Genomic DNA, 26,485 nt, shown 5'->3' on the forward strand with positions numbered 1-26,485 from the left:
AAACAAATCTTATAATATGCTCTTTAAATGATAATTTAGGAACTTTATGAACTAGGAATTATATGAACTGTTAGTAAGTTATGCTACATGTATGAAGACAAGTTGTTATCTGCATACACTGTGCACAATGAACTACAATGCTTGCTCAAGAAAAAGCATCCTACAATATGTACATGTTGTGAGAGAGGCATACATGTACAGTGTGTGCATGCCTGAGGAAGCCATAGCCTCTCTCTGTGCATGCTGTGTGTGTATCTATCAGTATGCATATTGCATAGTCAGTCAGAGACTGCCTTAGCTAGCCCAGCCTCATTTATTACATTATCATCCTGTGTTGGCAGTATGCACGGACTACACGCCGTACATTAATGCTGCAAAGTGCGGTACACATGTTTCCCCCATACGTACCAGGGTTTCCCACAGCCTTAGAATATGCTAGCAAGTGGTTGTTTCTTTGGGGGTATTCCTAGTAATTTTTTTGTTGCTTTGTAGAATGGTATGCAAACTCACAACCTTTTACCAGGAGGGTTTTGTTTGGAAGAGAAGAAGTATTGAAATAAAAAATATGTGATGATTCTATAATGTTGGAGATATACATCATGTACTTAATTTGTAGCAACAAGTGCTAATACAGATACTAGTGAAAAACACTCTCTCCCTAAAAGAAAAATGGATGGGAATATATAGTGATGAAATCAACACTGCATAGCGAGTTACATATTCATTGAACAAATAGAAAGTATATTTGTTTGTACTTTGTACTGTAAAAGTTATACACAAGGCATGGATGCATTTTTTTGAATTTTACTAAAATCTAAAGTAGATGTTCAATATTTTATAAGCAAATCTTGGTTGAAAATGTATAATGCGTTTTTATGCTAGACTTTCCTGTATTTAAAATACTTGGTTTACGAATTATAATAATTAGCATTGGCATGAGTGTGTAACTCACGTAATCAGGTCTAATATACATTGTACCCTTGAGTATTAAAGGCATTCCTTTCCCTCATCCCTTGCACAGGACTCAAACCATAGAAAACAAAGAAATAATCTCATATCAACGTTTTATTCCTGTACGTCATGCTGAGATCGTAATTAACATTTTAGGGTACAATCTTGAAAGTATTTTGGGTAAATTAATAACAATCTAATTTCGATCCAATCATCAGTTTATCAAGGGCTAAAAAGGGAAGAAAATTAAAGCCCCTATCAGGAATCTGCAAGCTCTCAAAAAAGTGATCTCAAAATTTATCTGTAGCAGCTAGATGGGTTATTAAAGGTACTGTATATGTGCTGAATTTCAGATCAAAAGACAGTAGTTTGCTCTCTATGAGCAAAAATTAAAGCCCTCATTAAGTACCCAACAAATGGGGTGAATAAATAAAGCCAGTTGCAAAATTCTAATATGAGAAAGAAAAAAGAAATTACAGAAATTATGCTAATAATTATTGTTTTGCCACCATACTTTTAGTAAGTTCCAATTGTGATTTTTTAAAGCATTTTGGCCTTTTAAAGATATTCACTTTTCAAATCCCTTGAACACCCTTTAAATGAGAGTTGATGAACATGTGCATTAGCTGAGTGCTTGCTGTTCATCAGATTATCTCTTGGAGCAGAAATCTGTAATATCTACCAAGTCTACCAGTGTTGTTTTAATTGGGTTAGTTTAATGAAATACGAGAAAACTGCTTTCACCGATATGACAAGTTAACAATAGAGATTTGTTAGTCAATATAGATGTAGAAACTGATAATTGGGAAAATTTGTTTCTTTCTAGACTGCGAAAGAATGTTTTGGCATGTTTCTAATATACATATGTATATGAAGGTACATGTAGATAGTGGACATGCTAAAAAATCTCAGATGTGATTTGTGATACTCATCATATTGTATGTGAATCAGTCATTTGCATGGATAGAGCTACATGAAGATTACACCACCATGAATTGTACTGGCTTATGCAGGTTTCTGGTTTGTTCAGATATTATGTAGTAAACCGTCTTAACAAAATTTCTGTGTTTTGTTAACGTGTGAATGAATGGCAACTGCGACCCACAAAAGTCCTGCAGGTATTCACTGAGCTCTGTGTTATACATCTATAATGTATATACGTAATGTGTATGCGCCTTGAGCATCTCTAGAGATGGATATGTTGCGCTTTATAAATATTGTTATTTTTTTTATTATACAGTAATGTGAGGTGTGAGAATGTTACCAGACCCCTTGGTGCATCCAAGAAAGTGGATGCAATCATTGCGATACTGCCATGGTTCTCAATGAATTTGTAAACCACAAACCTTGATGCATATTGCATAGTAATAATCTAATTGTTCTGATTTTATTTCTGATGTGTTGTCTAGGTGTATTAAAGGACTACCTGAGAGACCTACCAGACCATTGATGCATCCAAGGAAGTGGAGAGAATCCTTACGATACTGCCAGGGTAATGCATTTTTATGATGCATAATAATAATCTTATTCGTCTGATTTTCTTTCTGATGTGTTTGTAGGTGTATTAAAGGACTACCTGAGAGAGCTACCAGACCCCTTGATGCCACCAGCCATGGTAGAGCGAGTCATGACGGTACTGGCTGGTGCCTCTCCTGATGATCCAGTCTGTAATGGAGATGATGCCCTCTCTGTCATGGAAGTTGTGGGCCATTACAAAGTAAGGCTTCTTCTAGTTAGGATATATAACCTCTCAATATTGTAAAAATGTAACATCCCCTTTTTTCCCTTGTTTTCAAATGTACTTTCATGGAAAATATACCGTCTCTTACTCTATCTATTATTGTTTATAGTAAAGAACTTGAATTGTTTAAAATGAATGTACATTATCAAAATGATTATTCAAATTCTGCATTGCTCTCTTGTTCACTCATGGGAGCTTTGAAAATTGAAAATGAACAAAAGTTTTGCAGACCTGAAAGGATATTTTTGCATGATGTAAAGGCATAATGCTAAACCAGAAAAAATTTCACTGGCTAAAATACCCCTGCTCTCCAAAATAAACAATAAGCTTTCATATTTGGCAAGAATACCCCCAGCTTTTTAAGTAATTACAATTAAAAAAAAAAAAAAAGTACAATGTGATTAATACTTGTGTTGAGCTTTGAAATGTTAAGACATACCTTTCATTGGTATCATGATAATGTTTGCATCTAATTGGTGGATTGAAGGGATTCTTTATATGTTTTTTTAGACTGTTGCTATTTCCTTTTGAGCACCCAGAGATCCTTTATGTATCATTGAAGCTCCCAGTAGGATTCTAGTTTTTCAGTCAGAGAACCAATATTAAGTAGAAATTCTCATCTGGATTGAGACTGCTACTTGTCCATTAACTGTCCCAAGGATGGTTTGCAGGGGTTTCCTTATGATTATCTAAAGTTCTAAATGTCTTTGAAGTGGTCAATAGTGTCTCAATACTTTCTTGAGTTTACTCCAACTGATTGCTTTCTTGTTCTCTCTACATAGCAGGAGACAGTGGAGTACGTCTTGGACCACCTCAAGAACGTCATCGTCAACAGCGAGCGTAACAAGATGACTCCCTACAACCTTGCTGTCTGCTTTGGTCCTGTCCTCATGAGCTCTGGCAAGGAAGACGGACGCGGAGGTCGAGGGTCGCGTGGTGCCACCGATGTACGAGCTGACATCTGTCGAGGAGATTCCAGGGAGAAATCTGTAGACTGCGCTGAGAAACATATAGAACTCTTATCATGTCTCCTAGAAGTTTGGCCAGTCAGGAGAGGTACAGTCCTAGTTAGCCCATTACCATTTTGTGGCAATATAATTGTTTTTTTTCTTGATGCTTGAATAATTTGCATTGTATTTTAAATATAACCTCACCATCCACTTCTCGCATTGCTGAAAACATTTACAAGTTGAGTTGCAGCATAAATTGCTAATGAGAAATGTTTGTTTTATAAACTCAGCTTATGATATATTTGTAAATTTGGCTGTATAATCACTTTTGTGGTTGGATGAAGTACAATCTTCACTGTATTAGATACCTGTTTATGCAGAGAAAGACAAATGAATCTTCCTGTATTCCTTTCTTTCATTTTCCCAATATTTTGTCGTTACTTTTCTTCAATACATACATGCAGGTCTAGAAACAGAGAACTCGGACAACTCCACGGCCAGCAAGGCGTCCGAGGATAAGCCATCATCCGACAAACCATCGTCAGATGAGCCAGTCGCTCCAGATAACCAGGAGGAAGACAGCTGTTATCATAGCAACGATGACCTGAACGATGGCCCAGCTCCTCCTGAAGGAGAAGCCAGACAGAAGAAGGAGTCAGATTCCTCAGAGGTCAACTGGGACTCAGAGAATCTTGAAGTTTCTGCATGTTAAATGGGTGGTCCGAGGTCAACTGGGACTCAGAGAATCTTGAAGTTTCTGCATGTTAAATGGGTGGTCCGAGGTCAACTGGGACTCAGAGAATCTTGAAGTTTCTGCATGTTAAATGGATGGCAGCGGTGGGATCGAGATCCCTACAATCAAAATACGCTGAATAACCTGCTTTCTATAAACACCCACAAATGTATTCCAACACGGCCCTAAAGCTTAGGACTAGTATAGACCCTGTAAAAAAAAATTGGGGAGATTCAATATCTTGCTACTTAAGTTAAAAATAAAACCTTGAAGTATTGATGATTTAAATGTTTTTGTAGCTTATAGTCTTGCAGCTTGCCAATTTTTTCTCTAGAAAAAAAAAAAAATCCCCTTTCAGATTTTTAAAGAAAAATGTTAGTGTCCATGATATGTAGAGATTTACATGATGGCGTGTTCAATGAATCTGTAATGATTAGCAACCAATGCATGCACCATTTGGGATTTTCCTGTTTTTAACATGATGATACTAGATAAAGAACATCAGTTGAATAAGAGAAACCTTCTATTATTTCTCTTTTTAGTTTTTTTTTATAGTGATTATGATGCAATCCCTGAAAAAGCCTTCAGCTGTGCAATAGGGCCGAAGCAATGGCTTCAACTGATGGGTTTTTACCTAAAGATAAAATCAGATGAGCGAGCATTCACTTTGTCAAAGAAGAATGAATGATGTGCAATGGAAGCTATAACAACAGACATTCATATTATTGCCTTAGGAAAAGTAAACAAAGACCTGAATAGGGAAACCACCTCTCTATTCTATGTCTTCATAAAGCAAGAAAGATCAGAATTTCAATGACTAACTTTTTTTTTGCTGCTAAGAGGCTTTTTGTAAAATTCCAAATTCATACACACGAGTTCAAATTTCTTTTTCAACAGCCAGTTACAACACCTAAAGAAAAATCAACTCTCACATACACTTGAGTTCAGCCAATTATTGAGGCTCAAGGAGATTGGTATATGAAAGGCATTGCTGTAAAGGAAACTGGTAGATAACAGATTGGTAATGGTGTCTCAGTAGTCGAACCTGGAAAATGGTGTACCTAAGACCACACTTTCCAACTCACCCTCTATAGATCTGCATGTCACCCAGATAGTCTTGCAATAGAGAACTTAAGGATAAATCATCTGTTCAGCGCAAGAAGGGGGTTAACTCTGTGTTCAAGTAAATGAGCCAGCGCCCTTCAGGCTTCAGGTGCCCTACACCTACAATGTATAAAGTCCATGGACGCCAGAGATTTTACTGTACATTCCACTTTCTAATCATTTCATCAATTTGAAGGAGCTCTGTTTTCTTTTCAAATATTTATATCAACCATTTCTTTTTGTGTCATAGTTTATTTGATTCCCTCTTTTGAAGAATTGGACATTTGTTGGTGCAAATACAAGCTGCAACACATGTGAACTGAAATATATTTTGTTGCTATGATGTGCATGTGCATGAATGACTGTTTCCCTGTCTTTAATTATATCATTGAAAGGAAAGAGGGTATCCCTACTTGGTATTATAAATGAATTTCCCGGTCTAATTTTAGAAGACAATGGAAGATAAATGTAGTGTATCCCCAAACAGACAAACTTGTGCCCATCAGAGTATCATCAGCCAAGCTGAGTAGTTGAAATACAGATTATTCCATTCTTATATTTATGAATGCTAGACTAGGTTTTGTTCACCAATTTACAACAATAGTATGCTGCTCTTGTAAAAATATTTTTTGGGTATGTTGCAAGTAATGTTTATTTCATTACAAGCAATTTAATATGCTTACAGGTATATTCATACTCTCAGCCCACCACCTAGGGGAACCTTGGTGGCTCCTTTATTAAAGTCCATGGAAATAGAATAATTCTGTAAGTATTTAATGGCTTAACATTCAAATATTCTGACTAGCAGGAAACCATTCAGTCTTGGAGTTTAAAGTTTATATGATGAACTGTCACTGTATATGTATTCAGAGTTGGGCTACTTAAAATGTGGAATATTGCTGCCAATGACAATTCATTTAGAAAATGAAGAGAATTATTAAGTAAATACACGGTATCACTTTGATGCTGGTCAATCTATAATCTGTATCTATCAAGGTGTGAAATAATCTAATCATTTCCAACAATCCACTGTTCTGAAATTCTCTTTATTTAGGTTATCCAAACTTTAATATAGAAGTATACCTACTGATGTTTTATATCCCAGTTATGACTCTAGGTTCAACGAAAAGTAGTGCAATATTAATCAGAAAGGAAATTTTATGTGGATTCAAGTCAAACTTGTGTGTTACCAATGTTGTACAGTGTGTATATAGTAGTTTACTATTGTATATGATAACTTAAATCAATCCTTAATCAAGACATGTTGCCAGTATTGCAATTTATCCGAGATCAGGCGAAAAACAAACTATTGGAAGCCTCATGGTGGAGGTGTGTCACAGGATTGTCATGTTATGAAGCTGAAATCTTTGACTTCGATGTTGATAAGAGTGACCTGCTTGAGCTGAGCGAGATACATCGCTTCATTGGTTGCCGTAGTAAGATGCAGCAAGGATTTGCCTGTAAAGAATTAAAAGCAGTCATTAACTTTTCAGGAACAAGAGTACCGAAGGTTGTATAATGAAGTGTGAAGAAATACTTGGTGGGACATATGTGAGGTTAAACAGGATATGAGCAAAGATCAACAATGTTGTGCGGAAGTGTCAATATTTGAAGGATAGGTTGTGTGAAGAACTGGAAGGAACATCCATACCAGACTTCTGCTTGAATCCTCGCACTCCTGTGGACCCCTTCTTGAAATCCTGTGTCTTTTGGTGGTAGGTTTGTGTATCAATATCAGGACTGCACGTATGATGTGCCAATGCTAGGAGTCTCTTACCGTTAGACTGCGAACATTACACAAAAGAGCATATCCCACTCCTGACACCACTTTGTAAAGGGACATCTGTGATCTTTCCATTCATTGGCTGTCATCAACACGACAGCGGTGCTGGATCTTCAATATATCTCTGGATGGTGAATACTTCATACGGTGTAAATTGCGCCTCGTCGACAAACTTAAAAGGATGTAAAGAATAGCGCCCTCTGGGGATTGTGTCCAGTGAATTATCAGTCAGTTTGTTGGCACTAGCGAATATGAATTACAATCGAAGTGTCGTCTTGTCAACTTATTGATAAGGAAATCCGCACCATGATCAAACCACCACGACCTATGAGAAAAGTGTAGCGCAATTGGAAGTTAGTATTTCGAAGGATACAGACCATGATATTAAAAAAAATATCCTAGAGATTTAATTATAAAAATAGAAGTGAACGCTGTATTCAGTCTGCAGTTCGTTGTTTTGTCAACATTTCTTTGCTACATGCTGAGCATGTGATGATTGTATTTAAGCAGAGTATTAAACAGAAATACATGTTTTTAGAAAAAATTAGAATTGAATGGCAATTAAAAGGAGATTATTTCAGTAATGTATTCAACCTGGCCTGAAGTATGTCAGATTGATGCTATAATGAAGATACAATGGTATTAATCCCACTCATGACACCACATTGAATCACTCGGCCATTTGCAGAGACCACCAACATAGTTTTCAATCCTAAGTTTCTCTTTAGAAATTATCAAAAGTTATGGACAGAAGGACCTAAATATCTATTGAAGTTTGATTTCATTTTTTTAAGTCTTATTTAATTATTATACATACTGTACAGTCTTATCAAATAATTCATCTCTACTGAAGTTGTGAACAGTTGCAGAGCATCACATACATTTGATATTCCAGTTTAACACTTATCATTATGACGAGGTTTGGAAATATCTGAACTTGTCTGTCTATCTCTAAATCTTCATAGGAATCTTATAAATTGATCAACAAGCCAAAAACTCTGTGCCATCAAAATTCTCCCTCCAGGCAGGCCATGATGACATTACTGCAAACGATTTGACAAATGTAACAGTATACACAAGAAAGTATTACAAGATGTCGGTTATTTTTGTATGTTTACTTTATTACCATTAACTTTCATAGTGTAAACCAAGCCATTTAGATAATACATTATAGGAAATGCACAAGTTATGTATATTCTTTCATAATAAATTATTTATTTTTTGGACATGCAGAGTTTGTTATTACATTTAGTTTCCAAGTGGCTGGTTTCACTTGAAGCACAGAAGGAGCAAAATATAGAAGTCTCTATTTTTTTTGTTCCATTTCTTTTTGGAAATTAATTTATGACATTTGGCACTGGTGTCAAATATTTTTAAGATGTGGAGAAATGATGTTGCACATGCTTTTAATGAGAACTGTTTTGTAAAATGAACCGTCACATGTTTTTCATTTAACATCTTTTGAATACTGAAACGGGCCAGGAAGTGCACATGTACTGTGCACTTGAACGTGTATTTCTGCGAAACGGCAGTATTATTACCTTGTATACAACTACACGAAGAAGAAGAATTGTTTGTGTATGTGTGTGTTTATGTGCTTGCTCTATTAAAGTGACAGTAGCATATGGAAACATTAATGTTTAGCTAGCTCAGGTTTGTCTCACGCGATGGACAAACTAGTTGTAGAATAAATGACCTTGACAAAACGCTGACTCATACTGACCCTTTAAATCAAAACCTTGACTTTCATCTTGAAGTACTTCATCAAGTATGCAGCGAAAGGAAGTATCTGTAGATAAAACAAGAATAGCAGGGGGAGAGTAGGACCTTTTGCTGTTTTATTAGCAGGTGCAATTGTACTTATAATGTTCATTTAAGTGGGCCATTGATTGATGATACATATAGATGTTTCATTGTGTTGGACTATACAGGAGAAAGAATTATACTCATGTATCACTCAATGACCTGCACTGACCTCAGGAAGTAATTTATCAAGCATGACTGGTGTTGTTAGTACTGAATTTCATAATTTTTAAATCACATGACTGACAAAAGATTATACTGTACTTAGTCATGCTAATCACATTACAGAAGTCATTAAATATGATTATAACAACAACTTGTATTCATAGGTTCATGTTGATTACAATGAGCCGCTGTAAATAATGTTGACAATAACATTCATCAACTTTATTTTGTGTCTAATGTTATCTCGGTGGAGAAAATCAATTCATGGGACACACTCAGATTCAGTTAAAGACATATAATTTTTATTTTTTTCTGTTGGATTTTTTAATTGTTTGTAATTGTTCCAGTTAGTTTGTTTTCTTACATCAAAGCCATGCAAAGCATGGTCATTTTTAAAGTTGGAATCGTACCAGTTTTATTTTATTCTTCTGCGTATAAATTGCATCACACATTGTTTTGACTTACAAGATCTACAGTTATATAGAGAAATTCACTATGATTTATGATGCCAAGTTACTTGGATTTCGTTTGTAAATATTGTTCATTACTGTACAGTGGTCAAAAACTATAATATATATGTGTCTTGGCAAATTAATTGTGCATTTCTTCAAAATCTCCTTTGCTTGTCAATGTGTGGAATGTGAATACGATCCCGCTCTCTTGTGAACATTTGTATCATATGAAATAGAATCAAATTTATTTGGAATGTATTGCTTGGACACACTGCTTTGTGTGTTGTAATGTAGTGAGGCAGCTTTTTCTACTTTAGGACCATTTATCTCTGTAAATAATCCGAAATGTGGAAGAAAAGAAAGTTATATGTTTTTATGTACCAGTCTCGTTCCAATTGCACTACAATGTATTCAAGAGCTTTTAATGTGATCTTGCCAGGTGCACAGGGGAAGCATATCGAGATATTGTGGTTATTTACCAGTCTGTGGTGATTTATCCAATGCGCCAACATACTCTCCATAATAAGCTACTCCAGTGTTTGTTATCTCATGCTTTACTTCAATGTATTCTGTGTATTGCTCTTCACATTCACTCCTTACTGTACTCAGTGTCTCGATTGTAATATTCAAGGTATTTTCTCTCTGGAAGCATTCAATTCATTTGGAACCCAAACATCACAATGCAACATGGTAATGTAGTTTATATGATGCAGTTAAAGAATATTTATTTTGCTTTTTAAGTCACATTCCTGTGGAAAAGTGAAAAGTTGATCATATGAGATGAGGCAGCTGGGATATCTTCGTTTTGAAGATACCATACAGGAAAAGAATCAATTGACATATTTGCTTTCTCTCTCTCTCTCTCCCACTCTCTTTCTCTCTCTCTCAATATACATGTACATGTATCTCTCTTTCTCACGCCCTATTCTCTCCTCTCGCACGTTGGTATATTTTTTGCTGAAAATGTTGCTGACGTAAAAGAAAAAAAAATGACAAAAAAGAATTACAGTGTGTGTTTTAATATTTGTGATTTGTGCAGTGCATGCCTGTCAATTTCAAAAGAAATATGAGAATAATAAATCAAAAGAATAAAATATTGCCTAGCCGGGCCACTAAAAATGAACATGTTGTGAGTGATTATTTCTCTGTGATAAGTGATAACTTATGGTGTGTATGTTACTTAAAGTAGCCTTTGTGATGGAACTATTTTGTTGTTATGGCCTTTGATAACAAATCTTGGAAAAACCCTCTTTAAAGGAGACAAACCTTTTCATGATTTCAAATCTTTTTGATTGTGCAGTAAATAACAATAGATGTACATTTCTTATAAAATGGACACACAGACACAAACTGTAGTTTATATGGAGTTTTAATAGAAATTTTAATTTTAATTTTAATAGAAATTGATAGAACTGGTTTTCAACATATCTTTACTAAGGAAGACTCTCCACTTCAAGTTTGGTTGTTTGTTAATATCAAGCTCTACATTCATCCTGATCCATTAAACAAAGGAGTCAAGAAGTAGAGAATAGAAATATGCAATTAAGATCCTCAATGCAGGATTGAGAGCTGCAATGTTCAAGTATTGTCCTGCAGAGTCCTGATAGCTTCAGTCACATGTACAGGACAAGCCTCCTTGAATCCCATTCCTGACATCCAGCGTGATAAGATGATAATCAGATTGTTGTTGCAGGATTTGGGGCTCCTATGTTCATGTGTTGTCCTGCAGAGTCCTGATAGCTTCAGTCACATGTACAGGAGGTGACTCCTTGAATCCCACTCCTGACATCCAGCATGATAAGATAATAACAGATTGTTGTTGCAGGATTTGGGGCTCCTATGTTCATGTGTTGTCCTGCAGAGTCCTGATAGCTTCACTCACATGTACAGGACGTGACTCCTTGAATCCCACTCCTGACACCATGAATGTCTGATGGATATCGAGGTGGCTCTGCAGAAGAGCTAGCTTGGATTTGCTGCTGCTACTGGTAGAAATTCCCTGAGAACACATCTGACAAGTGAGGAAGAAAACAGGTAGAAAGAGATAAGAAATCATAATTACATTCATATACCGGTACATGTAAACAAAAATCTTTTGATAGCTTACATTATGACTTTAGCTGGCCAAGTAAGGTACGATTCATATTCTCTCGTGTCTCCTGACATCGCGGTAGAATCGCAACCATAACAGACCATTTGATCAATTTGTCAAGTCCAATCTTAAAAACAGTTGGTTACTTTCAGATTGTTTTTAACAGTCAGATAATGATGATAATATTCGTAGCTCTCAATACAGATAATTTTTGTAATTTTAGAAAGTGCAATTATTTCAACATCGTACCATGTCCATTATGTCTAATACATTATCTGTTGATAAGGAAGTAGCTCGCAGGATAGCCGACATGACAAGGTTCATGATGAGCTTAACTGGTAGATCATTCTCAGTGATGCTGCCCTGCTTGTCTAGGCTTGAAAACAACCGCTCAAGATCTCTTCTCTGAAATACTTCTCCCTTCAAGCATGAATGAAGATCGCGAATAAGGTGATACACGCTATCCTAAAGATGTGGAAAATAAAGTACGACAGTTTGGCATCAAAACAAAATGGTACATCACAATTTTCATGAATTTATTTCCCCAATAAACATTTCAAATATTGCCTTAACACTTTGTTCTCAATTTAAATTGTCCTCTCAGAGAGACCCGTTTATTAACATTAGTTCCATTCGAAGATATCACAGGATTCTGTTTTCCACAATGCTTGTAAAGACTCCTTCACATAAAAATTGTGGAGCCCTACTAACAGAACAAGTACCTTTTGTTTGATCACACTGTAGATATTTTATCATACGCATACAACCCGAAGACTTATCCATTTTTATTTAGAATATCAGAACAACTACAGAATAATCAAACATACAGGCTCAAACTAAACCTAACCATAACTTGACCCTAAGCCCAAGTCTATGCCTGCTAGTAAACAAAATTATAAGATGATGACGTAGATTCAAATCAAATGATTGGTTGAAAGCGTACGCGTGACGAGGCATTTATTTTGCCTAACACGTAATTTGAATAATGACCGGTCATTATCAAATTCATGTTATAAAACATCATTTTATAAACAAATAATACACATCATTTTGTTCGGGCATTTGTAAAATTACCCACACTGTACCTTCAAAACAGTCAAAATACCCTTGGCTATCGTCTCGGTCATGTTAGACTGTTCCAAAAGTACCTTGTGTGGGTAATTTTTTACTATTGCCCTCACTGCTGTTTATTACTTGTAAACTATAACCTTTTCTGTAATCTATACATACCTTGACATCACTTGCACAATTTCCAAATGAGAGTGGGTGATGAAACCAGATTAAAAGTCCCAGACAAGCATCTGCAGTGCCGCTTCTCTCACCACCACTGTCACCTCTGATAAGGGTGTAGACTGCAGCATGGTACCACTGCAGGAACTTGACCATGGTCATCCAGACTGAGTACATTTCATGAGGGTTGTTGGACACCACCGGGTCATCTATGGTGGTTTTCAAGGTGACCTGGATGCTGGTTAGATGTATCCCATGGGCCTCTTGGGGTAGATCTAGAATGATTGATTGATTGGTTGATTGGTTGATTGAATGATTGATTGGTTGAATGATTGATTGGTTGATTGGTTGATTGATTGATTGATTGATTGAATGGTTGATTGGTTGACTGACTGATTGATTGATTGATTGATTGATTGAATGATTGAATGATTGATTAATTGAACATAGAATGAACATGCAGTAGTGCACACAGCGAGAAATTTATAAGTAAAGTCCTTAGGCTGATGCCACGTATCTTCCTCTTTATACCATAAGCCATTTTCTTTACACAGAATGAATTTTTGCTCTGGACCACTTTTCTTTATACTTATGGTTCCACTAGTTCCTTGAATCTATTAATCTTTATAAAAAAAAGAATGACAAGCCCCCTAATAAAAGTTAATGGTACTAATTTCATCACTATTCTTTTGATTCGTTGATGTAAGGATCTGGTAAGAAACCAAGTTCTCTTAGAACAGTATCTCCAAAACTAGTGCACTAATTTCCAACCATGGACTTTCCAGTTTCAAGAACACAATCTTGACAAAGTATCATTGTTCTTTAAAGGTAAAGACCAGTAATGGTCATGCGATTGCATTGTGAAAGAAACGTTGTGGAATCGATCAGAAAAGGTTGATCATCTAGCATCTAGCATCTGCAAGGTTCTGGAATCATCAAAATGATAAGAAATTTGGCCCATTCTTCGTAAAGTTACAAGCACTATACACAGAAAGATGTATATGGGACTACCCTATCTCTCTCACACGACCATGAGAGAAATAAATTTACCAAATATATGAATTAGTAGGCGGTTTCCCGGCAAATTTTTTATCATCATGTATTAGTCAAAACATATTCTTTCACATGATTGGTAATGAGAGCTTCCATTTCATTTTTTGAAATTGGGGCGTTACCAATACTGGTCTTTACCTTTAAACTGTATGTACCATATTTTACAGTACTTTCTAATTTACTTCATAAGTAACCTTGACAGTATATGTATCTCTTTTTTCAACTATGATGTCAAACTTGAGAATGCTTCCTACCTCTTGGGTCTACTGTCAGGAGGTTCACCAATGGACACAGTCTTTGTGGAAACAGTCTGTGCACTGAATACTAGATGAAGAGAATGAGAAAAAAGGTACTAAAAATGGTGAACAGATGTAAGAACTGAAGAATAGTGATGCTTGGAATGTCAAAGTGGTTACTGTAATGTCATGCAAGTACCAATCCTCATGTTTTGTACATTTGTTATCTAATTGTCCATTCTCTTGAACGGGAAAAATCAATAAAACATGTAATTGACAGAGGCCATACACAGACATGACCAAATAAGTACGGAAAATTCAAGACTTTTCGTGTAGTAAGATTTGTACTAGTAGTTCTAGATGTACTATATTTATTGTCCAACATTGACTGACGAGTTTTCGTAATTTCATTTGCATATGGATCTAAATACAATTTTATGGATTTTCCAAGTTTGTTCTCAACACATGCAAATGCAAGATAATTTATCAAAGCCAATTCTGATTGCAATATTGATGACTTCTGAAAAAAAAGGCAAGTTACATATTTCTATTCTTACCTGGGGGGATTTCAACTCTTGAATAGCCTCATTGACAGCCACTTGAAACAAGTGTACAAATTGGATCACAGTATGGCTACCATTTGTTTGCCAAAGAACTTGCTGTACACAGGAGTCTACAGCTTCATATATGATCTTGTGCTCTGCACAGGCTCTGGGCTATAGGGTGAGTGAATAAAAGGGGACACTTTGCTAGATGATATTCATGTCACTATCATAAAATCTAATTATAAAAGAATTCTGTCAGAAAATGATCTAATGAAAAGAAATGAGATGACCTACATGGTATTATACTTGGATTTATTATGCCACTCAAAAAGTGGTAACATATTGTAAAAGTTACCAACTGAAAAAAGCTACCCATCAAAAGAAGTTACCACCTCAAAAATGTAACCCACTGAAAAATTGATACCTAACATTGAAACTAGGCAGCTACCACAAATTTAAAAACAAAATTCTTTGAAATCATAACAACATTACATAATTATTTCACAAACTGTATGTAAAAAAGGTAACAATCTAACATCTGAAGGCAAGCTAGTACACACCAAGTCTCTGGAGTGAATGAGTTTCAGAGCATCAGCTGTTGCTAAGTTAGAAGCATGCTGGCAGAAAGCTTGTAGAAGTAAAAGAATTTCTTGTTCCAGAGCTGGAAGATATTGCAGCCATAGTGATGTAAGAGCTTCTCTTGTCAGACAGAACTCTGAAAAGATGAAGAAAACAAAAGAAAATGAACAGATCAACTGATATAGAAGTCGATAGTGATACGATGCGACAGGTAGTACTACAAAGATAAGAACAAAATAATATTTAATAAGAATGTCAACACAGTTACCTAAGCTTCCACTCTTAATTTGCTTATTCCTCAACTATACAAGAACAAAATTTACAGCTGTTTTGAACTATGTACATCTTGCTATTCATGCACTAAAAATCAAAGGAAACTAACATGGATTATCAATACTCCTTGCTTTAAACATTCAACATCTAGATCCAATTTATGCATTACAATGACCTACTGTATATGACCTGAATTCTTCAAGGAGCTTTATCTTAACCTCTGGTCTAAATATCCAATAGCATAGAACATGTGTGTCCTCATTTCAATTCAATTATTCATTTACTCTTTTAAAACAATGTGAAAACAAGGGAAAAATACAGCAATAAAATCTTGTGCTTGTGGGTCCTATGAATGGGGAATATATATGCTCATTTTAGTCTATGGAGAAGACTATAGTCCATAGTTTAGACCACAGTTTGAATACAAATCTTGTGAATTCAGGCCTATGAATCAAACTTTTAAGTAGAATCATATGATTAAGATTTTGCCAATCAACCAACCATTTTCCTGTCCTGCATTATAAGCGCAGGCCTGTGTTTGGGTGACCCGCTCCAAGAAAAGATCTGAGACCTGATCATCTGCAGACCTGGGGTGCAGCAGAAGCACCCTGTCTACCAGTCCCACAGAGGATGCATTCCTTACCAGTGGAAGGCACATGTCTGATAGCTCTGCAATACTTATATCATCATCCTGGATACTGGTTTCAAGTGAAGGGATGAAAAGTGAATAAATTTTAAAAAAAATAGCCTAGAAATTAGTGTTATTCTGGTAAATGTAATAAGAAGGAACAGTATTCTGACACGTTACTGCAGTATATATCTTTTATTCTTTTATACAACACAAATAAAAAAGAACTGATAGTGAGTAGAGAGGTCTTTGGTTTACTAACTATGCATATAAGTCAGACATCATAACGGAACAACTTTAAAACTTAGTCTTGGCCCTCTTGAATAAAAAGTTACATTCAAATGCAACTGAAAAGATTAAACACAATTTGATTTTCAACCAATCAAAATATTGTCATTTTGTTAAACAGACAATAACTTGCATTCACAACTAGTAGACATTAGGGACTGGATTGAACTAGGAGTAATTCTAGAGGACTAAATCAAATTCAAGTAATATAAAATTGCTAAGATGTTACGGGAGAAGAGAGTAAGATATTCTTGGTCTGTCTTACCTATGGATGTAATGATGTTGCTCTGCTATCAAATGATCAAGATCTCTTTGAATTGATTCAATCAGCTGTCAATTACAAAGCATAAACAAACAGGGGTAGAAACTCTTTTAATTGAACATAACAGAAGTATTAACTACAGTAGTAATATATGTAAAAATATGAACATGACATAATGGCAAGTTGGTTGCTTTTTCAATTTTGCTATGATAATCTCATTTTTTAATTTTGTTGGAGGGGAGGGGGGGGGGGGGCTTGCCTTCTACAACTACTTGGCTATAGATGACGAAACTTTACAAGAAACCCACAGAAAACTAACCCTATGGTAAACACAACCGACGGAAAAACATCAACAAAGTCAGGTTTTCAAACGAGCCTCCTTACCGTATTCAATATTCAACAAAACATAAAGTGCCCAAAATACTAGTTTATGAGACATCAAATTTAGTAATTATGGATTCAGAATAATGATTGTGATTTTTGTGTAGCTTGCTAATGCTCACATCACTAACCATAATGATAATTATGACTAAAGCATCAACATGTTTGCTACCTTGTTAGATGACATGATATTGTATTCGAATGCAGAGTATCCCAATGACTCAGCAGTATCTGAAGCAGGGTTCTTTTGATGGTAATAGGATGCAGAGTGTCTGATCTGAGACTGGAAAAGAAAGTTCATGATACAAAAATCTTTACCGTTATTGACACATAAAACATACAATCAAACCTGTCTAAAGCGACCGCCCAAGGGGAACACAAAAAGTGGTCTTTGTAGACAGCTTTGTAGACAGGTTCCTTTAGTACATGTTTCAATGAGAAACCACTTTCAAGGGAAACAAACAATGTGGTCTTTGTAGACAGGAGGTCACTAATGCAGGTTTGGCTGTACTTACAAGATTGCATCAGCTTTAGATTGTAACTGGGAGATTCAAGGTTAAAAACTGAGTCAATTAGGCTGGGCTAGTGTTCTCTCAAAAGAAATTAATACTCAATTACCTAGTCCATTGAATGGGGCATAAATCTTTAGGCCCCAGATTACATACACATATCTAGAGTGTACAAGCAAATACATACTTTTCAAGGAGAAAAAAAAGAATAGCAAAACAAATCTTTCAAATTTACCTCTGCCCAGTCCTTTGCCTTCTTCTCCATTCCATCTTGGGGATGGTGGGCTCTGAGTGATTGCACACAGCTAAGGAGCTTACTGTACATTTCACAATCTGCAAAATATTAAAAACTCACTTGATAAAAACTTTGAAAAATCAAATCACAAAATCTTGATATGAAATTCTCTTGTCTTTGTTACTATTACTTTGCTTTATTCAGTAAAATTACTTTCCTTGTTATAAAAAAGCATGTAACTACACAGTAACACTCACATGGAAAAACGAAACACAATATTAATTAATCTCTCGTGTCTATTGTAAGTCATGAAGTGCCCGACATCAATGGGGAAAAATCAGTCTCATCTTGAAATGGTATAGGTTCTCAAAGGCTAAGCTCTATTATATCTCTTCAAAAGTATCCCATGAATATCACATCTGGATAAAATAACCCAAAGATTACATGTTACATAGAAAGTATAGTTCTTGGTGGTTGCTTTGATGTGAATGATAGATTATGTATAGATACATGTAGTATGATGCAACTTACTTTCAGCTATGAGATGATGGCAAGAAAAGAGACGACCCAGTAAATGACCTAGTTTAGGATGATTCTTTAAAACTTGTGATATGCCATCCTAAGAGACAAAAAAAAAAGTCAGAAAATGGAAATGTTAAGCTCCTTGTTTGTAAATAAAACAATCTAAGTCTTGGATACTTTGATTTCTACAATCAAGGTCAAATTATTTGCTCATTGTAGCTTAGACCGAATTTTCTGTCTCTTTCGTTCGTTAGCCTCTTATTTGGGTAGGGTCGGCCGGCTCTCTCTTTAGAGACGGAAACCGTCTATACACATTCCCTTGATAACGCCACGGCCATTTCAGGTCGTAGCGTTTTGCCCCCAAAATCCCCCAAAATGTCATTTTACCTCGTGCATGTTATATTGTAAATTAGGCCTAGGCTATAATAAATCAGTTCCACTTACCAACTTGACTGAAATAATCAGTTTAATAGTCCCTTTTTAGGAATTTATGGGTCAAAATCGAAATCCATGTTGAAAAAGATTTTCAAAATGGATTTCGATTTTGACCCGTAATTTCCTAAAAAGGGACTATTAAACTGATTATTTCAGTCAAGTTGTTAAGTGGAACCGATGTATTATAGCCTAGGCCTAATTTACATGTGGATATGCACAAGGTAAAATGACATTTTGGGGGATTTTGGGGGCAAAACGCTACGACCTGAAATGGCCGTGGCGTTATCAAGGGAATGTGTATAGACGGTTTCCGTCTCTAAAGAGAGAGCCGACCCTACCCCAATAAGAGGCTAACGAACGAAAGAGACGGAAAATTCGGTCTAATTGTAGCTAGGCTTGGCAAAAATCTTCCTTCCAAGAAGAGCATAAAGCAGAACAGAGCCTTTGTCAATCTCTTATTTCTCATTAAGTATTGCTCCAGTTTTTAGTTTTGACATGTCATTGTCATTCACCCGAGATCAAGATTATCTGGCATTCACATTTACAGTAACTCAAGACAGTAACTTCTTTGTCTTTACTATTTAGATCTAAGACTTTAAAAACAAATTATTAAATTCATCATCTTAAAATAATAAATTAGAACTTGACAGCTCATGACTAATTTCCAGCATCTGATTGAGATGTGTCGGCAATGCCTGTCTGCCACTGCATTCACGAGCCTGTGTGAGCCACCCCCTGCATCCAAATGCATCCAAATGCATCCATGCCCCAATGCCAATGGCAAATGGGAATGCATCCCTCGGCTAGCCTCGAATCGCGGATACTCACGGCACTCAATCGACTGTGCACCGATGACAGGAAGAGGCCAAGTTGGTCATTGCTTTGGGAAATTTCCTTTGCTAGCGACGATCTCGCGTGATTCTGCATATTCGGCAACATTTTAATTGAAGCCCACTCTTCTGCCATTTTCAGCCAATACATAACATTTTCCTTAGAAAGTGTGTCACAAGATTTAAAGGCAGCCATTTCGATGACTAAAACTGGTCCGTTTCAAAGTTTGTAAACATATCATAATAACTCTATGTGACAGATTGTAACCACTCGCTAGGTGATCTAAGTTGCATTTTCGTGTATAAAATGTAATTTGAGAAAGGAGCACAGTCTCTATAAAGTGAGCCTAGAATCCTTTCCAGGAGTTGTATTTATTAATGCGGGTGTCAAAAGTAATAAATCGAATAATTTAAGTTAATATATCAAATATTTTAGAATAGATAGCAATTTCACGGATTAAATTTTTAAAATTTATATGTTTGTAATGAATCTAACTAAGTGTATAAATATACTTTTAAAAAATAACTATGAGAGCTCAGTAAAATTTACAAAAGCGACTTGAAACGCCGGAAAATTCCGATCAGTTGAAGTTTCTGTTCAGTTTTTTGATAAACGTCTTGCTTGAGGCTGCCAATTTGAAGTCTTCTTTGCATCAGGTGGAACTAAAACTATTTATGGCAGTGCCCTCATGCCTCAAACTCACTTTGACTTTGCTTGTACCTCCATAAAATACGACTAAGTTTTGATGAACTACAGTCGAGCGGTACGCGTGGCAAAACCATTCTCTAATTTATCACTAGTTTATTCTCTAATTTATCGGCCCGATTTGAAATTGTTAACCTCCCCCCCCCCCCCTTGAAAAAATCCTGCGTACGCGCCTGCCCATTTGGACACCTTTTCTTTGAGTGACATGTATTCCTAGCTACTTATACGGTCAGTTTTGCACAAGGGGGTGGGGGGGGGGGGGATATGTCTCTTACAACACCAAAATAATTAAATCTTCTAATTTCTTGCACTTTTATCAAGTACATCCCTATATTGAATAATTATATATAGCTGAATGCAGGCGCGTACGCAGGGGGGTGGGGGTTACCCCCCCCCCCTTGAGTTTTTTTTATGTTTATGTTTTTTTTGGGAAAAAAACCTTTTGAGTTTTTTTTTTTAATTAAAATGGCTGACCTAAAAAAGGTGACCTTGCCCCCCCCCCCCAACGGAACAAAATGTCAAATTGTCAAATTTCGAGACCCCCCCACCAAAAAAAATAAAAGGGTCCTCTTATGTGCATTAGTTAAAAGATAATGGGCACCGATCAGATTTTAAAGGGGCATTTATCGGAGGTGAAGGGGGCACTTATAATTTATAAACGCTTAAATGAGTTTCTATCTAAAAAGAATATCTTGATTCCTCAGCAGTGCGGTTTTCGTAAGCACTTCTCCACACAAATGGGTGTGTTTAATTTATTAAGTAATATCATAAAAGCTATTGATAGAGACAAGTATTGTCTGGGGATGTTCTTAGATCTATCTAAGGCGTTTGATACCATTGACCATGGTATCCTCCTCAGGAAACTAGAGCATTATGGAATACGTGGTGTAGCATTGTCTTGGTTCCAAAGCTATTTGTTTGACAGGACTCAATTTGTTGTGGTGGATGGTAGTAGTTCCCAACTTGCTTCTATTAAATATGGTGTACCTCAGGGTTCTGTTCTTGGTCCCCTGTTGTTTTTAATTTATATAAATGATATAATACACTCGTCAACATTATTCTCATACTCCCTGTTTGCTGATGATACCAGCTTGCTGCTGGTTGATAAGAAGGCTGAAGATTTATTACTAATTGCAAATCAAGAGATTCAGAAACTGTATGCATGGTATTGTTGTAATAAGTTATTGTTGAATGTTCAAAAGACCAAATGTGTTATTTTTCGCTCAAAGGGTAAAAAGCTTCCAGATGGTATTACTTTTCTTAATGTTGGAGGCCATGATGTTGCGCTTAGTGAAAATGTTCAGTTCTTAGGGTTAACTATGGATGAACATTTATCTTGGAAGAATCATTTAGATGTTGTATGCACTAAGTTGTCTCGAAGTGTAGGTGTCATTTTTAGATTGAAATTTATCTTACCTGAAAGAGTGCTGATAACATTATATAATAGTATTATTCTTCCTTATTTGACATATTGTAATGTTGCTTGGGGAAACACTTTTAAGTCATATCTTGATAAGTTAAGAGTATTGCAGAAGAAGGCAATAAGGCTTATTACTAATTCTAATTATAGACATCCAAGTTCTCCATTGTTCCTTCGATTAAGAATGTTACCACTAAGTGGACTTGTGTCAATCAATTGCGTATTGTTTATGTATAAACTTCAGTTTATGCCTCATGAATGTACGTTAAAAGATTTATTCCGTACAAACTCACAAATTCATAATTATAATACACGTCAAAGGGGTCTTATTCATCAGCCTTTTGCAAGAACAAATATCACTCTGACCTCTTTCCATATCTCTTGCATCAAAGAATGGAACAGTTTGCCTGATGATATAAAATATAGTACAACTCTTTCTAGGTTTAGAAGGTTATCTAAAACGTACCTACTTGGAAGACTGACATAATTCTACTTTGTATCTTAATAATTTCTCATTCTCAAATGCTTATAGACCACTAAGGACTGTGTGTGTGTGTGTGTGGGTGTGCGCGCGTGTGTGTGAATATTTTTTTGTGTGTTCTATATTCTGTAGCTTAGTTTGTTTCCATCCCTTGTATAAACATTATATTCTTTTTATTCACCTTGCCATATCGTTAATGTATGTATTTTGTTGACTATAGGGCCCCGCTCACAAGCTTAGCTTCTACAGGGGTCCTAAAACCATTCACTTAATGATGTACTATTACCAGTCTCTTTTTCATGTAAAAGATTATATCATGTTTTGTGTGGTTTTGAATAAATGAACTTGAACTTGAACTTGAACTTGAACTTATCTGAAGTGAAAAGGAGTAACTTCTTGTACCTGAAAAGAGTCATTTACAAGAGAAGGGGCACTTATGAGAAGGGGGAGGGGATTTTTTTAATGGGGCACTTATCATTGGGAAAAGGGGCGGTTATTAGAAAGGAAAAGGGGCACATGTGAAAATATAAGGCGCGCTTATCCGAGTTAAAATGGGTGTAGTTATTAAAAGGGGAAGGGGCACTTCTCACAAAGGCACTTGTGAGGCACGTATCTCTCAGATTTAAATAGGACAATTATCAGAGGTAAAGGGGGCACTAATCAAAAGTGAAATGAGGCACTTCTCGACCTCGTACCTATGGCACTTACTAGAGATTAAAAAGGGCCCTTATGAGAATGGAAAATGGACACTTATTGCAAAGACAAATGGGAATTTGTCGAAGGAAAAGGGACCGCCATGTGTTATGCAGGGGCGTAAATCCCGGGGGATGGAGGGGGGGGGGGGGCTGCATCCCCCCTAGCTTGAAGTAGGGGGGATGGCCTGTACAATTATCCCCCCCCTGATATTACAAAAAAAAGAGAGAAAAAAAAGGAAGAAGAAGAAGAAGAAGAAGAAGAAGAAGAAGAAGAAGAAGAAGAAAAACTGAATTCAGGATTAAAAGTCAAGAACGGTACAACGAATCGTCTTCTTTCTCTAATGATTTAATGAAACGTAATAGCTTCCGCGCTTCGCGCGGGAGGGAGGGGGGGGGGGGGGGAGGAAGGAAAAAACTGACTTCAGATGAGGATTAAAAGTCGAGAACGGTGCAACGAATCGTCTTCTTTCTCTAATGATTTAATGAAACGTAAAAGCTTCCGCGCTTCGCGCGGGAGGGAGGGGGGGGGGGGGGGGGAAGGAAAAAACTGACTTCAGATGAGGATTAAGAGTCGAGAACGGTGCAACGAATCGTCTTCTTTCTCTAATGATTCAATGAAACGTAAAAGCTTCCGCGCTTCGCGCGAGAGGGAGGGGGGGGGGGGGGAGAGGGAAAAACTGAATTCAGATGAGGATCAAAAGTCGAGAACGGTACAACGAATCGTCTTCTTTCCCTAATGATTTAATGAAAGGTAAAAGCTTCCGCGCTTCGCGCGGGAGGGAAGGGGGGAACTGAATTCAGACGAGGATTAAGAGTCGAGAACGGTACAACGAATCGTCTTCTTTCTCCAATAATTTTATGAAACGTTAAAGCTTCCGCGCTTCGCGCAGGAGGGGGGAAGGGAAAAACTGAATTCAGATGAGGATTAAAAGTCTAGAACGGTACAACGAATCGTCTTCTTTTCCTAATGATTTAATGAAACGTAAAAGCTTCCGCGCTTCGCGCGGGAGGGAGGGGGGGGGGGGGAAACTGAATTCAGATGAGGATTAAAAGTCAAGAACGGTACAACGAATCATCTTCTTTCTCTAATGATTTAATGAAACGTTATAGCTTCCGCGCTTCGCGCGGTAGGGGAGGGGGGAACTGAATTCAGACCAGGACTAAGAGACGAGAACGGTATAACGAATCGTCTTCTTTCTCTAATATTGTTTGTTGTTTGTTCGTTTGTGTGTGTGCGTGTGTGTGTGCGTGCGTTTGCGTGTGTGTGTGTGTGTGTGTGTTGTGTGTTTGTGCGTGCGCGATCGCGCGCGCTTGCGTAAATTAGTGTGGGCGTGTGCTCGTGCTAGTATGTGATGGCTATCGCCGATCATCCCCCCCCCCCCCACTCCTCGGTACGGATTTACGCCCCTGGTGTTATACGTGTATCGTGAAATTTACTGAGGTTTATGAAACACATTATTCTCACAAGAAACGGTACATGTATTTTCTGTATGATTATTTGAAAATGGTCAATAAACTATAATCTGAAATGTAATTCTAAAAGTAAATAATGTTTTACAAGATTATATTGATTTTAATTTAACTTTAACTTTATTTAATATCCAGGAGAATACAATGTAACACAGACATCGGTATAATACAGAGAAAAAGATAACGGGTAGGCCTACCAGCCTGTGGATTGTCTAAAAGGATTTGGAATCCTGTCGAGAGGCTCTCCTCACTGGCTGGTGCCGAATATAAACATATAAGACACTAAAACATAGACACAAATTAGAATTTGATTACCGATCAATAAAAAATGATATAATAATAGTAATAATTTGTCATGACTCAGATTATTCTTACGGGCGAGCAAACATATTCCAAATATAAATTTCAACTTTTTTAATTCAAATGCATTCATATTGTTATATTGCCCTATCATAATTTAAAATTAAATTGTTATCGAAGATATGTGGACAAATGATATCAAGAAGGTGAAACTTGAGATGAATTGAAATGAAATGGAACAAATTAAAGGACATATATAAATGTGCGTTTATAGCTATTCCAAAAATATTAAAGTAGGATTATTACACAGTTTCATTTAGAAATCTTGAATTATATCTCAACAAATCAAAAAGAGATCGATTCCCTCAGTATAAATTTCATATTTAATATGAAAAAAAACCCCAGGTATTTACCTGTTTTTCTTTCACAATATTTGAGAAAGCAAAACAGGGTCATAAAATGCCATCCAGTGCCATAACTTTAAATCAGCAAGTTTATTTATTTGTTTAATTTTTTTAATTCCTTTCAACCTCCTATGATACCAATCACTTCACCATGCCAATCACATATACCAATCACATATTACATGTCTGTAAATTTTAAATGTGCACGGAAAAAGATCAAAAATATGAGTAAAGGACATATTTTACCTTTGAAACGAACAATATGGAAGTAACATAAAATGGTGGAAAACACTTTAGTATGCCTCTTCCATGGGGGACAAACATGTATTCATATTTTCGAGGTTCTTTGAAATCAGATTTAAACCGACTGCGAATACTAATTAAAAACACACATAATAATTAGATCTATACCTCCTTGGCTCTTTATCTCATAATCACTTTTAGTATTTATTTTATTATTTAAATAATTTTAACAAATCACTTGCAGATCTTTAGATTGGCACGTTGGCTATTACGTTTCCGAAAATTGCCGAAAAATTCCGACATAAATCCGCTTGTTTCTGGATATTCCGAACAATTACTGAACAAAGGCTGCGGCCACTGCGATTGTTTGTGCGAGAAATCCGGGTCGCGGGCAGCTAAAAGTCGATTTTAATCGGTAAGAGATATTTTGTCAATTTAAAGTACCCTGATATATATCTTTGTATATGCTAAAATCAAAATTTGGAGGTAATATCTATCAAATGTTTAAGGATTTGGCATGATCCGTGTTTGAAAATGGTAAGATTGGGCAAAGCCGAGTGAATGTGTGTCTGTGACATTGAAAAAGTCTATGGCTAATGTGTGTGTGTGTGAGTCGAGTGCGAATGGCTGTTATGCGAGCAACTAGCATTGCATTTGCAGTGCAGAGGACAGCTGGAAAAGTGAGTGAATGAATGAATGGGACTGAGCTGAGCTGAGTTGAGCTGAGCAATGAAAAATAAAGTCAAGCTAGCTTGGTGATATGCCTTAATTTGCACCCATTTGCTTCGTGAAGTGTGATGTATTATAAACAAAGCCTCACGTGTGTACATAGTCTAGTAATAGTAGACCTAGAATCTATATTAGGGTGTTTGATTGTGCACCCGATGTTGTGTGCTAAAATACTTCCCATAGAGATTGCACACATCCCTATGCAGTCTACGTGCATTGCGCGACCATGAAAATTGGTCAATGATTTTATGAAAAAA

At 36.4% G+C, this 26,485-nt stretch overlaps 3 protein-coding genes across 6 annotated transcripts in view; 2 read left to right on the top strand and 1 right to left on the bottom strand.

The window, feature by feature from the left end:
- Window positions 1-7,823, top strand: part of LOC590613 (rho GTPase-activating protein 100F) — a 40,767-nt gene extending 32,944 nt beyond the window's left edge. The window contains exons 4-7 of one of the 2 annotated variants that reach the window (XM_030996363.1): window positions 2,511-2,668; window positions 3,475-3,748; window positions 4,107-4,312; window positions 4,369-7,823. In XM_030996363.1, the coding sequence (XP_030852223.1) occupies window positions 2,511-2,668; window positions 3,475-3,748; window positions 4,107-4,312; window positions 4,369-4,410 (680 nt within the window). In that variant the 3' untranslated portion in view covers window positions 4,411-7,823. Of the gene's footprint in view, window positions 1-2,510; window positions 2,669-3,474; window positions 3,749-4,106 lie in introns of both variants that reach the window. The other variant, XM_030996364.1, reaches the window with a different exon arrangement.
- A 2,862-nt stretch (window positions 7,824-10,685) lies between these two features.
- Window positions 10,686-20,073, bottom strand: LOC105441142 (Fanconi anemia group C protein-like). The gene is made up of 12 exons (XM_030996365.1): window positions 19,779-20,073; window positions 18,525-18,612; window positions 17,994-18,091; window positions 17,422-17,532; window positions 16,872-16,936; window positions 16,192-16,388; window positions 15,399-15,553; window positions 14,851-15,009; window positions 14,312-14,381; window positions 13,005-13,279; window positions 12,024-12,239; window positions 10,686-11,693 (listed from the first exon to the last, which is right to left on the bottom strand). The coding sequence occupies exons 1-12, from the start codon at window positions 19,974-19,976 to the stop codon at window positions 11,526-11,528; spliced, it is 1,800 nt and encodes a 599-aa protein (XP_030852225.1). The 5' UTR covers window positions 19,977-20,073; the 3' UTR covers window positions 10,686-11,525.
- A 5,724-nt stretch (window positions 20,074-25,797) lies between these two features.
- LOC589355 (transcription activator BRG1) overlaps window positions 25,798-26,485 on the top strand; it is a 31,867-nt gene continuing 31,179 nt past the window's right edge. For all 3 annotated transcript variants that reach the window (XM_030996986.1, XM_030996987.1, XM_030996988.1), the window contains exon 1: window positions 25,798-25,914. The gene's annotated coding sequence lies outside the window, so the exon portion shown is untranslated. The remainder of the gene's footprint in view (window positions 25,915-26,485) is intronic.

This window comes from Strongylocentrotus purpuratus, unplaced genomic scaffold, assembly GCF_000002235.5.
Source record: "Strongylocentrotus purpuratus isolate Spur 01 unplaced genomic scaffold, Spur_5.0 spur5_scaffold_3, whole genome shotgun sequence".
Taxonomy (NCBI): Eukaryota; Metazoa; Echinodermata; class Echinoidea; order Camarodonta; family Strongylocentrotidae; genus Strongylocentrotus; species Strongylocentrotus purpuratus.

What these genes read in the sequence shown, in the direction of transcription:
- LOC105441142 (XM_030996365.1), bottom strand. Translation starts at nt 19,976, where the DNA reads ATGGCTGCCTTTAAATCTTGTGACACACTTTCTAAGGAAAATGTTATG. An exon ending in TAATGCAGGACAGGAAAATG is followed by an intron (nt 15,554 to 16,191) that starts GTTGGTTGATTG and finishes TCATCTTTTCAG; the next exon opens with AGTTCTGTCTGACAAGAGAA. An exon ending in AAGAGTTGAAATCCCCCCAG is followed by an intron (nt 14,382 to 14,850) that starts GTAAGAATAGAA and finishes CTCTTCATCTAG; the next exon opens with TATTCAGTGCACAGACTGTT.